This window comes from Cricetulus griseus, chromosome X, assembly GCF_003668045.3.
Source record: "Cricetulus griseus strain 17A/GY chromosome X, alternate assembly CriGri-PICRH-1.0, whole genome shotgun sequence".
In the NCBI taxonomy this organism is placed as follows: domain Eukaryota; kingdom Metazoa; phylum Chordata; class Mammalia; order Rodentia; family Cricetidae; genus Cricetulus; species Cricetulus griseus.
This window is the reverse complement of record NC_048604.1, coordinates 119,104,321-119,116,461: the sequence shown is the minus strand read 5'-3', so window position 1 is coordinate 119,116,461 and position 12,141 is coordinate 119,104,321. Positions and strand designations below refer to the sequence as shown.

At 39.0% G+C, this 12,141-nt stretch overlaps 1 protein-coding gene across 8 annotated transcripts in view; it reads left to right on the top strand.

The window, feature by feature from the left end:
• The window catches only part of Cask (calcium/calmodulin dependent serine protein kinase), a 328,910-nt gene that overhangs the window by 296,080 nt on the left and 20,689 nt on the right, over positions 1-12,141 (top strand). For 2 of the 8 annotated variants that reach the window (XM_027433192.2, XM_027433193.2), the window contains exons 18-21: positions 1,961-2,029; positions 3,422-3,457; positions 5,004-5,200; positions 9,234-9,349. In XM_027433192.2, the coding sequence (XP_027288993.1) occupies positions 1,961-2,029; positions 3,422-3,457; positions 5,004-5,200; positions 9,234-9,349 (418 nt within the window). The remainder of the gene's footprint in view (positions 1-1,960; positions 2,030-3,421; positions 3,458-5,003; positions 5,201-9,233; positions 9,350-12,141) is intronic. The other 6 variants (XM_027433199.2, XM_027433194.2, XM_027433195.2 and 3 more) reach the window with 3 other exon arrangements.

The following is a 12,141-nucleotide window of genomic DNA, read 5'->3' as shown; positions in this document are numbered from 1 at the left end:
TTGAGAGACACAGATTATCATAACAGTATCATTCTTTGGTTATAGCACATTCATCTCTGGTATTATTTATTGAAACTTATTTTAAATTTTTTCCTGTGGACCTTCCAAGTATGTTATTATGAAGTACAAGAGCTGGGGATATAGCTCAGTGGTAGAACGCTTGCCTAGCATGTATGAGGCCCTGGGTTCAATTCCTGTCACTGAAAATAAATAAGATATGAAGTATACATTTTCTAAAGGTAATTTTTAAAGGCTGGTAGCTAACTTATTAGATTTGTGCTTAAGAAAATTTGAAATAAAAATTATACTTTTCAAGTCTATAATGATGCTACACATCTCATAAGAAAACAATTCATCTAAACCTATTCAACATATGTATAAGAATCTGTGCTTTTGTCAAGTAGATTTTTAGTGAGCCAGTGACAATTAAAATGTCTATTTTGTTGGGTCTTGAGCTCCTCTTGGTGGCTTCCTATGGAATGTCAATTAATAATGTATTTCAAAACTTTGAAGAGCTTTTCCAGCTTCAAGATTCAGAGCATTAACGTTTGCTACTTAGAGTGTGAACCCTTCAGGGAAAGAGAGAATAGCATGCATACATTTTTATAGATAATTTAAATACTTTAAAACCATAGGTTCTCCTCACAGCACTTCTCATGTGTTGAAGAAATTGAATAACTAGATTGGAGGGGGAGGGTGCTAACCAGAAGATATTGTTAGTTATTAATACAAGTTTCTCTCTTTTTTCAAGGTGGTTGAGCTAGTTTGAGGGAGACACAAGTATTATACATATAAATTCTATACCTTTGAATATCAGGGGGAAAGTAATGATTCCCTTCTTTTATTCTGCTCACCTCCAACATTGGTTCTTGGTTTTGTTTTGTTTTGTTTTGTTTTTTTAGCCCTCCTGGGCTTGGACTCTTCTACCTATGGCAGCGCATCTCAAATGAAGGCTCATACTTCCGCTATACCCTACCCTACTGACTTTAATCCCCAAGGGTGACAAATAAAGATCAGGCCACTCAATATTATATGAGAATGTCCCTCTAAAGAATCTCATTCTATTTCAGTATTCTATTACATTCTATTAACAAATTCCAGAAGTTTTCTTTCAGTATTCTAGGAAAATATAAATTTTGAACCAAAGTTCATAAAGAACTCTACAAATTAAGTAGTTAAAGCCCTTATTTTCTTCTTCTCTTAGTGCTTTTCATTAAAGTTGACTTGATCACTAAGGAATGGAACCTGTGAAGGATTCTGAATGGGTTGAACAACAGAGAGATCTGAGAGTGTGGCTCTAGGGAGAGTGCTGTGGCTCCCAGGAATTTGGCCAAAGTAGAACATTGTTGCTTAGAGTTACTATTTTACCCAGTCTGCTAAAATGATACAAAGGAAGTGAGTTGTTCTCTGATGCAGCTTTCTCTTTTACCCCCATTAGTAATATTTATTCTAGAAAGGTCTAAGTTGATTACATGTGAAGTCCTTCTCTTAGGTTCATTTACTCTCAATGGAGTTACTTGGTAGTCCTTGATAGTGGATACCTAAAAACCATTGCCTACTTCTCAAACCCATTCTTTAACCTATTCTTTAATATAAAACTAGGCAGTTGAGATATTTAGCACAATAATACTGTGATATTTATCATCATGAGATATTTAGTAGGATCTTAATCTCATTCCTGGGGTCCAAATAAAAAAGCAAAGATAGTAGAATTTGGGATTCAGGAGAAAAATAATCATTAGTGTATGGCAACACCATCTTCACTTATAATATGGGAATCTTCAAACTACAAAAAAAGTTTTTTCATACTTCTGTGAAATCATGCAATTAAGTCAGTAAGGCACCTTTTGTAGCATTAACCTCAAAGGAAATGGTTGTCAGACTGTGGTTGTAACTGTTGATGTAAATATCTGTTTCTGTGCTGGTGTTCTGTGTTAATGAACCTTGTGTCTTATTTCAGAGAGATTCCCCCTCCACTTCCAGACAGTCCCCTGCTAATGGTCATAGCAGCACTAACAATTCTGTTTCGGTAAGAACTCTAGCTCCACACAGCCAAGTGTGACAATTTTGTTGGTGCTCACCTGCCATGAGTGTTTAGTTACATGTGTTCAGTGGAAAGATTGTCTTCTGCAGGCATACAAGGCTACTGCAGCAGCAGTGCAGTGTACTCCTGGAAAAACCTTCCTCAACATTTCCTTCTCCTTAAAAATCAGTTACATTTGAAGAAACATAGTTCAAGACTGCTATAATTGCTCTAAAATACCTCTCTGCCTCCCTGACAGTATGTATGACTGCTCAAAGGAATAAATAGAATTGTGTTTAAATTTCTTTAAGAATTTTTTTAATTTAAAAAAAATGATGAAGAAATATAAGGGATTTTGCAGAATAAGCATTTGGGTGTTCTTGGGTTTTATAGTCTTCCATTCTGAGGGATATCAGCAACATGTTATAGTTTCCGCTATCTAAGTTTACGAATTGGTGTGCCCTCTTGTTATTGTGGTACGTGCACATATTTTTGTGAATTATAAGCCTTGCCTGGATCTGAAAAGCAAACGGAACTGGCTTCCAACTGCACTTAAGCCACGCTGGTATCACATCTTTAACACAAAGTACATATTTGACTCGAACTTGGAAAGTTGCCATTTTTTTCAGAACTCTCTGTTCTGGATTATAGAAAGAATTGTTTAATCAAACAGAAGCATTTACATGTGCAGGTTTGCCATTTTTCTTGATAGCAAGTCTCTTAAGTTGCTGATGCTGCTGCTTGTCAGCCAGCTCTAAGAATGCAGCAGTGTTGCCTTTTGTCCTGACTTCTAATTTGCCCTTTAAGAATATATCGACTTTTTAATCAAATAAAGTCATAAATCATTCAAAGATCATCCCAAATGGAATGATATTCCAAGTATCTAAGTAAGAAAAATTGTACGAGAAAATTGTTCCTGTGTTTCCATTGTGAATCTAGGCTCCCAAAGAATTCCTTTTTAACAATAACATGTGACGCTTTTAAGATGGTAAAAAGCTATAGACCAATTAAATTTTTCAAAATCTAAACGGTTGCAGTGTTGAAGTTGAAAAAGACAACCGTTCTTTGGTGCTCAGGGGTTTTTGTAATAGGCTATTTGAACCGCAGTGGCTTTTGTGTTGAAGATGCTGAGTTGTTTCTTAAGAACACATTTTCTCTCTGCTTCAACTTACCTGCTTTCTTCAGCTTGCTGCTAAATGGCCTGGGTTTGATTTTTTTTTATATATATATATATATATATAACTCAACATTTCTGAGAAATGTAATAATGCATATGATCTCTTTACAACTTAAATCTAGTTCATTTTTAACCATATTGTAACAGAAACACACAAATTACTTTGTGCTCTTGACAAGTAAATGAAAATTTTTTTCTCCTGGGTTGGCTTTATTCTACAGGACTTGCCGTCAACCACCCAACCAAAAGGACGACAGGTGAATAGATACCCTCTATAGAAACTTCTCTAAACCGAGCTAATAGTCAATCCTTTATTAACCCTTTCCATCCCATAATGTCTGCATTTTGGACCATAACATTTGAGCATTGAAAGCTTGTACCATTTCATTTTAACACATTATACATGACTAATTTTCTATAAAGATTTTTTTCTTCACACCTCTGTAGCTGTGATGGTTATTGTAATTTCAACCTGATCATTTTTTGCTCACAGTAAGGAGGTTGGCCTTAGAGAGACTTACCTGCCTCTGGTGCATAAAGTTCATAGAATTCTAAATACAAAGTCACGCCTTAATGAACATTTTAAAGGATTTTTCTGACATTGAAAGCTAAATTAAAATTAAGTCTATATTTGCTTGTGTGTGTTTAAAAGCTACATATAATGAAAAACAGCATCAGTACCCTGGCCTTTATCCTGATATTCCTGTGCTAGTTTAGAAATGCTAAGTGCTGTGCAGCATCAGCAGGTACCTTTCAAACAGCCAGCACTTTTGCAGTGTGGATTTTAGGTACAAATGTAGAGATCTGTTCATTTTAAGGGCTAGATTGTTAAAATAGAAATATTATACAGTAGTTCCAAAGCCTTCAGGTTGGTTTTACAGTGACTTAAATGTAACTATTCAAACTTAACATCAAGAGATAGAATCGTGGAGGTTTTTTCCTTGAAATGTAATGCTAAAAATAAAATCTGACTTTAAGTTAAGAATTGTATAAATTAGTAATTGGTAGACTATGCCCACAGTTTAGTCTCAGAACTGCATAACTCAGGCAACCTTGGGTATAGTACCTTATTTTAAAGTACTCAGAATTCCAGTCATTCATAAAACGCTGCTTTGTTATAACCCCTGTCTGCTATCATGTCTCCTAAATTCACACACCATAAAGCTCAGGACCTTAAACCATGCATGCTTTGATGCTATGTACTGATTTCAAGTGTTACATTGACAAAGCAAGGGTTCCGATTCATCTTTATTTTCCCGCAAGAGTAAAGCACAAATACAAAGCCAAACTTCCTCTAAAGAAATAAAGTGGTATTTTGAACTTTTTAATATTGTTTGAGCTGCATATAACTTTGTCTGCAGTGTATAGAGACACTGCCAGTTGTCATGACAGCATCCAACAGCAAGATACCAACCCAGAGAGTTCTTGCTAGTTTAAGATAAAAACCCACCCACCCTGAGTGCCAGTTTCCATGCCTTAAAGGCTGCCTCATGGTCATGACAACATATCCATACCATCACCATAGTCATAGCCAATTTTAAAATTGGTTGGCCTACTGCTCTATACTATACACACATCCTATTACTCAAAGCAGAATTTACTCAACAAGTATTATAAATCTCAAAGTTGAAGCTGTAATTATTAGATGTGGCACCCTGTTTCTTGTGTCCTATTTCCATACATTGTTTCACCATCTGATGTCCTATTTGTGTTGTGAATCTGGATGTGTGGTTATTAGATTAGTGCTCGCTGTTTTCCTTCACATCACTGTGGCCTCCTTCCTTACAAACTCCTATTTTATAGATCTATGTAAGAGCACAATTTGAATATGATCCAGCCAAGGATGACCTCATCCCCTGCAAAGAAGCTGGCATCCGATTCCGAGTTGGTGATATCATTCAGATTATTAGTAAGGATGACCACAACTGGTGGCAGGGTAAACTGGAAAACTCCAAAAATGGAACTGCAGGTCTCATTCCTTCTCCTGAACTTCAGGAATGGTATGTTTTTGTTGTTTTATGATGCAACAATTCCCTCCCTTCCAGTTCTCAATTTCATGTTTTGTATTGTAAAACTTGCTTGATAAATCCTTTGCTTTGCTAACTGTACAAAATTCAACTGCCCTCGATCAAAGATCGCATCCTAAAATGAGTTATCTAAGAATTCTCAATGCTCAGCTGCTAGTCAGATACTGGTTCCAGTTAGATCTGCACATGGGTAAGGAAAGGAGGCTCAAAGACAAGCTGAGTGACTAGCCTCAGATCATTAGGGCAGAGCCCTCAACTCCTACAAAGTGTTCTGATCTTTCTAGAATGGCATTTTCGTCCAGACGTGGCTACCTCTTGCCCCTCTGTATTATTTTGTGATCATCCTACAACACCAGGAAGAAAACCTTCAAGTGCCATGACTCAGTGTCACTTGGGGTATTTAAAGACCTGTTCCACCGTTGGGAGAAAGGACAATCAGAAGCTTTGTTCTTTGCCTTACCATTCTTTAAGAATGGTCTTTCCGGCTCAGAAGTAGATGCTTGCCTGGCATGCCCTGGGTTCCATCCACAGAACAAGAGACAGAGAGGGGGAAAGATGACCTATTCTGTTAGAAAGCCGAACTTGTGAACTTGTGAAACAGGCTGAAGTCAGACAGGCATTTCAGACACTGTTTTTAACTGAGAGAAGAGAGTGTGTGTATCATCTATTAAATGTCCGTAATCTTACCCTCTTAAGTATTTGGCCAATATCTACCAGAAATCTAATACCAAAAAAGATAATTTAATGCCTGGGTTTTGTTTTTTGTAACTGTTGTAATTTTTTAAAAAGTGGCACATGAGAGAAAGATGCCATGCAACAGAGCTTGGGTGAAGGGGATTTTTTTATTGGGGGAAAGTGAATGGGAAAGGGGGAAAGGGAGAAGGGAGACAGCCTCTGGGGACAGGAGCAGCAGGAGAGAGGTGGGAGCGAAGGAGGGACAGAGAAGCAGAGAGAGACAGAGATGGGAGGTGGACAGGGCCCTTTTAAAAGGGAATGTAGTGAATGTGCACAGGAGGTGCTCTTAGTGGCTGCAGCTGAAGGTGTCTCCTATCAAAACCCCAAGGGCAGGCCAGTACAGATGACTGAATACTAACAGTAACAAAACATAACCTGTCAAAAGCTGGACTTCTGCCACACCCTAACCCGTACCCCCCCACACACACACAAATACTTGAACTTATTTAAAAATAATCAAAATATCAAGCCCATAAATATCTGCTTTTTCACCAGTCCTTCTCACTAAGAGATTTCTTGGTTAATCTCTTTGCCTTAATTACCTCTTTCAACTATCTCATGTTTCCCAAAACTATTATTGAATTTAGAAAGTCGATGAGGACTTCAGGTGTCATCATGTTACACATGGAGAAACAGCAGCAAGCCATTTGGCATTGCCTTTAAATCTGATCTGCAGACAGTTTAGCAGAAGCAGAAGGAAAGCAATTTCTAAGTCATCTTGTTGTTGTTGTTGTTGCTGCTGCTGCTGCTGCTAGGAATGCTCCATTTCACAAAATGTCTCTAGAGAGCTGTCATATATTATGAGTATTCATTCAGAATACTCAAGTGTGGGATGGGGATGTAGTAGCTCAAGTGGTGAAGCCCTGGGTTTGATCCCCTGCACAGAGAAAAGCAGGTGTGGTGGTGCAGGCCTATAATCCAGCATTTGGGATGCTTAGATGGGATGATCGGAAGCTCAAGGTCATCTTTAGTTACATAGAGTATCTGAGGCCATCCTGGGATACAGGAGACTGTAGTGGAAACAAATTTTAGGGAAGAAAAACAATAATTATGTAGATTCCAGGCTTCCTCCTACTTAGAGCAGCTATATAAATTATGAGCTCTTAGTCCTGTGCAGCAATCTAGAGAAACTGCAGTGGAAAAAGATGGTTTGCTTCTCGGCTATGCTGAGGTCTAGGCTCTTCAGATCAGTCTTCTTGCTGCACAGGAAAAAATGCTGCAAAAAAAAATGAAGGGGTGTTTTGTTTTGTTTTAATGAGCTTGAAAGCACTGAATAGCTGAAAGGGTACTGGGAAACTCAGCAACCAGTTGTTCTATAAGATCCTTTCATCAGAGCCATAAGATGGAGTACTCCATCTTACCAAGAAAGCATTTGCTATTATGCCAGAGAACCAAGAGTACGCCATAGGCTTAACAAAGATAGAATCTGTCAGGCACCCTTCCTCACATTGGGAAAAACAATTCAGTCAGTCAGGTATTGTGGTACCTATCTGAATTCCCATATAGTGTGAACTAAAGATGAAAATTTCCAGGAGTTCAAGGTTAACCTAGTTTACATAGTGAAGTCCAACCAGCCTGGGCTACAAAGACCTTCTTTCATAATGGAAAAAAAATTAGACTCTCCTGAAAATACAGGATTAATAACTGGTTTTTAATTTATTGAAACAAGGCTGGAGATGTAGCTCAGTGGTAAAATGCTTGCCTAGCAAGGCTGGAGATATAGCTTAGTGATTGAATGCTTGCCTAGTGTGTGGCCTTAGCAGGGAGTTTTGAACTGGGAGTGGTGGCTCATGCCTGTAATCTCAGAATTTGGGAAGGTGGAGACAAGAGGATCAGTTCAAAGCCAACCTTTTTTTCATAGTGACTTTGAGGCCAGCCTGGGCTACATGAAGTCTTGTTTAAGAACAAGAAAAAATGTCAGTAGTGCACATTTGCAATCCTAGCACTGGGAGGTGCAGGCAAGAGCATCCGGAGTTCAAAGTTATTCTTGGCTTACATAAAGACTTTGAGGCCACACTGAGATACATGAGAACGTGTCTCAAACAAAACAAAATAAAATGTACCATGGTATTAAAGAAGAGACAGGCAAACATTGCATTCATGGACTATAATACTCAATATTATAAAGATGTCTATCTCAGTCAAAATTCCAAGTTTAGAAATTGACAAACTAACTTTAAAGTTTACTTGGAGAGGTTGGAGAGATGACTCCAGGAGTAATTAAGAGGACTAGCTATGCAGTCATGAATCCCAGAGTTCATATCTCAGGACCCACATAGCAAATCAGGTGTATGCCTGCTCCTAGGAAAATGAAGACAGGAAGATCACTGAGACTTGCTGATTTCCAGCCTAGCTGAGAAAACATGAGCACCAGGTTCAGGGAGAGACCCTGCCTCGAACGAATAGGTGGAGAGTGATAAGGAGGACACCCAGCATACATACATACATACATACATACATACATACATACATACATACATACATACATAAATTATCTTTAAAGTTCATCTGGAAATGCACAAGTTCAGGGATAGCCAGGATATCTTGAACAAGGAACAAGGTCTTACTCAACCAAATGTCCAAACTCACAAAGGTGTAGTAATTCAGAGATGCTCACATAGACCAACTAAAGAGAAAGAAATCCTAAAGCACTCCCATAACAAAATAGGCACTTGCTATGTAACTAATAGCATTGCCCAGCAGTGAGGAAAGGTCTTCCTATTTTCAGTATATCCTGCTAGGAGACAAAAGAGACTGGATTCCTACTTTATATGATGAGCAAAAATCATTTCTAATATAGTAAAATATGAAAGACAAAACTACAAACTTTAAGAATTTCGATGCAATGTGTGATTGAGTGTGTCAGAAAGATTACCTGGGCTAATACATGGAAAATTCCTAGAAACATGCCTAACACTAAAATAGGCTGATGAGTGACAAATCCAGGATGCAAAACAGGCCTTCCTTAACTCATCATCCCATGCTCATCATACTGAATCTCATAACCACATTTGAAACTCATGACCCTTATTAACAGTTAATGTGGGCTCAAGGAACACAAAGCAATTTTAACATATGCTTGTAGTTTTAAACCATTTCTAGGAAGCTGTCATGAAAGCCAAAGAACGGCCATTATGTCAGTGATTTCAAGGACTGAGGAGGGAGGATATTCTTGCTATTTTGTGTAGCTTTCAAATGACTTTTTCTCTTTTCTCAGCATAAAACTATGCATTAACTTTGTTGGATTCTTCTTCCTTTCTTTGTGTACTAGGCGAGTAGCTTGCATTGCCATGGAGAAGACCAAACAAGAGCAGCAGGCCAGCTGTACTTGGTTTGGCAAGAAAAAGAAGCAGTACAAAGACAAATATTTGGCAAAGCACAATGCAGGTAGGAAAAGTATGTCTGTTTCTGAGGCCAGGTCAAACATCTCCAAGACCTAAACAAATCCAGCATTTACTTTTGGTCTTCAGAGTTCTCTTTCCAGAACCTTGTATCCTATGAGACCTTGACCAACTTGCAGATGCCTTAAGAACCTGTTATTTGGCAGAGCTCTACTTTATAGGACAAAGGTTGAAGACAGTGTTTAAATGAGTTCACCAGACCCAAGATAAATGATAAATAGGTATTTATTAGGGAAGGACATAACACAGATAAGAGTAAATAACCGCCGAGGTCTTCCTGCTCCAGAAGATGCAGTCTCTGCTCTCCTGCTCTCCACAACTCAAGAGAGTGCGAGCCCATGAGCCCGCAGCTCCTCTACCTTAAAAGATTCATGTCTGCACCTGAAACCACGCCCAAAGGGTGTGACCACTACTATAAGTTCACTGGCAAGGGAAGACGCCACTACAAAAAGGTGCTGTTTGGAGGTAGTATCTTCTATGATGAAAGAAACATTGAGAACCAAGTGTTTGGGGGTGTGTTGAGTCCCTGGAGTTCTCTCTGGCTGAGATTGACCTTGAGAGAATGACCCTCCCTCCTAGTTCCTCTTGGCCCTTGGATATGGACCCATGACAGTATTAAGGGCAAAGTTGCACAGAAGGGCCATGCTACAGGGCCTTTCTGTAGCTAGCTTGCAAGGGCACGGGTGACATGCATACTATCTTGAGATAGCTTCTGTGACTATGCATCTTCCCTCATAGTTCTTTGAAGTTCTTAAAAAAACACAAGGACATTATCTAGGCCCTCATTACCTTCCCTTCCCTTTGTCTGTGTGGAAGCTGGGATTGAACTGAATCACAGGGTTCACTGTTGTGTTAAAAACCAAAATGCATACCAAGAAAGTGTGATCTGTTATTGCACTTGAATTCCCAGCAGACCCGCAGGATGGCATCTAAACTGAAAGAAAATATGTGGTGGTATATCTAATTTCAATGACTTCTTAGTGTGACTCCTTTCATACGGATTTTTCCTGAGAAATTAAACGTTGGTGATAGATTAGTTCCCAAGGTTTCAGAAATAACTCCAGAATATCACACATGTGGCCATGAAAGTCAAATGACTTCCGTCATTCATACGCAGCAATTCAGTATGCTTCTGAGGAATCTGGAGTGTGGCTTTCTTTGTGCAATGTTCCAGCATGCACCAACATGTAAAAGACATTTGTGACTTCTGAATTCTTATTTCTCAATTAGAAGTTAAATGTAAGCATTTATGAACTTCTATGTATACTGAATGAATGTGAATGTCCACATGGGTTAAGTTGAAATGGCTCAATTAAATGAGGGCCCTTTCCCTTTGCACCAGTTACTCTGTGCATTCTTATTCCCAATTGAAAGTTTGTTTCTTATGTACTACCACGGTACAGTAGCCTCACAATGGCTTCTGTGTTGGCTTCATAAAGGGAAGAAATATTTAAAGCAGAGTATCTAGACAGACTAGCAACCACTATGTTTAAGTAATACTGTTTGAAAAACTACACAGCAGCAGCAGAAAATAGCTTGCTTTTCCTGAGACGGCTTCTCCTCTCTGCTTCCATCAGGCTAACACTATCAAGCCAACTCACAAGGAGATTAGTTAGATACGGAAAAAGTGATTAGCTTGGGTTGTAGCTTTTCGTAAAGTGCTTGCCTAGCATGTGAAAGGCCCTGGGTTCCGTCCCCGGCATCAAAATGAAAGAGGACATTCATTATCTAGCTCAACTTATAATTTGTATAGTGTTAAATGATATATAAATACTGATGACACTCAAATTAGTTTAAACCTAGAAAAGCAAAGAAATAGCTGGGTAAATCTGCTAATATGTCATTAGCTTTATACTCTACTAATTGGAAGGGATGTGGACATCAGTATTCAATCTGCCAATATTCTATGAGGATAATTAAGTGAATTGGTCAGAAAACTCTACTTCTCCAACTGTTGACAAAGACCTAGTCAAATCATTTGTTGAAGAATTGTGCCAGAGAATCAGCATCCTATCTGACAGCTGGTGATCCTCATTTTCTGTGATTCACATTTTCTGTTCATGGAGCACTGGGGCATCGCTGTGCTTCTTCCCTCATGCCCATTTGGATTCCCAGTAGGCAGTGTCCACTATTCCTGCAAATGTGACTGTCAGCCAAATAGGTGGCCGGAGACAGGATCATTAGCCTACCCAGAGGAAGTGTATGACTTGGTCACTTAGCCCACTGATGCCTTCAAGCTAGCCAGTCAGGTTGTAAACGTCAGTGGATCTAAGGTTCTTTCATCACTCAGCCTGGCAAACAGGTACCCTTGTGATAGATCTGAGTAATCTTTCAGTGCTCCATGGCTCGGGATGTAGCTCTCTGAGAACTGCTGCCTGTCCAGGGTAAAAAGCATTTGTCCTTGATTTAGACAATGGGATACAACTGTTTTCTTCTCCATCCTTTGACGTGTCATCTCCTATTCCCAAACCATGTGCCAAAGTTCTCATAAACTCAAACTGAGGAAAAGTAGTAACCTTAGCTATACAGGGGACAGAGGGCTACAACACTTTTTGTTGCCCTTAGTATTTTCCTAACCATGACCTCTTCTAGGCATCCAAGAAGTCCTTGTCATGCTTGAGGGATTGGTTGTCCTACCTGTCCATGTCTATCTACCTGACTTCAAAGAAAGTATGAGCAGCTTGGAAGGAAGATCCTTGCATAGCCACTTAAGTTTCTTTCTAAATCTTTGTGTTTCTGCTTATCTGGGAGTCTAGTCAGAATATTGCCGTCAGGGTT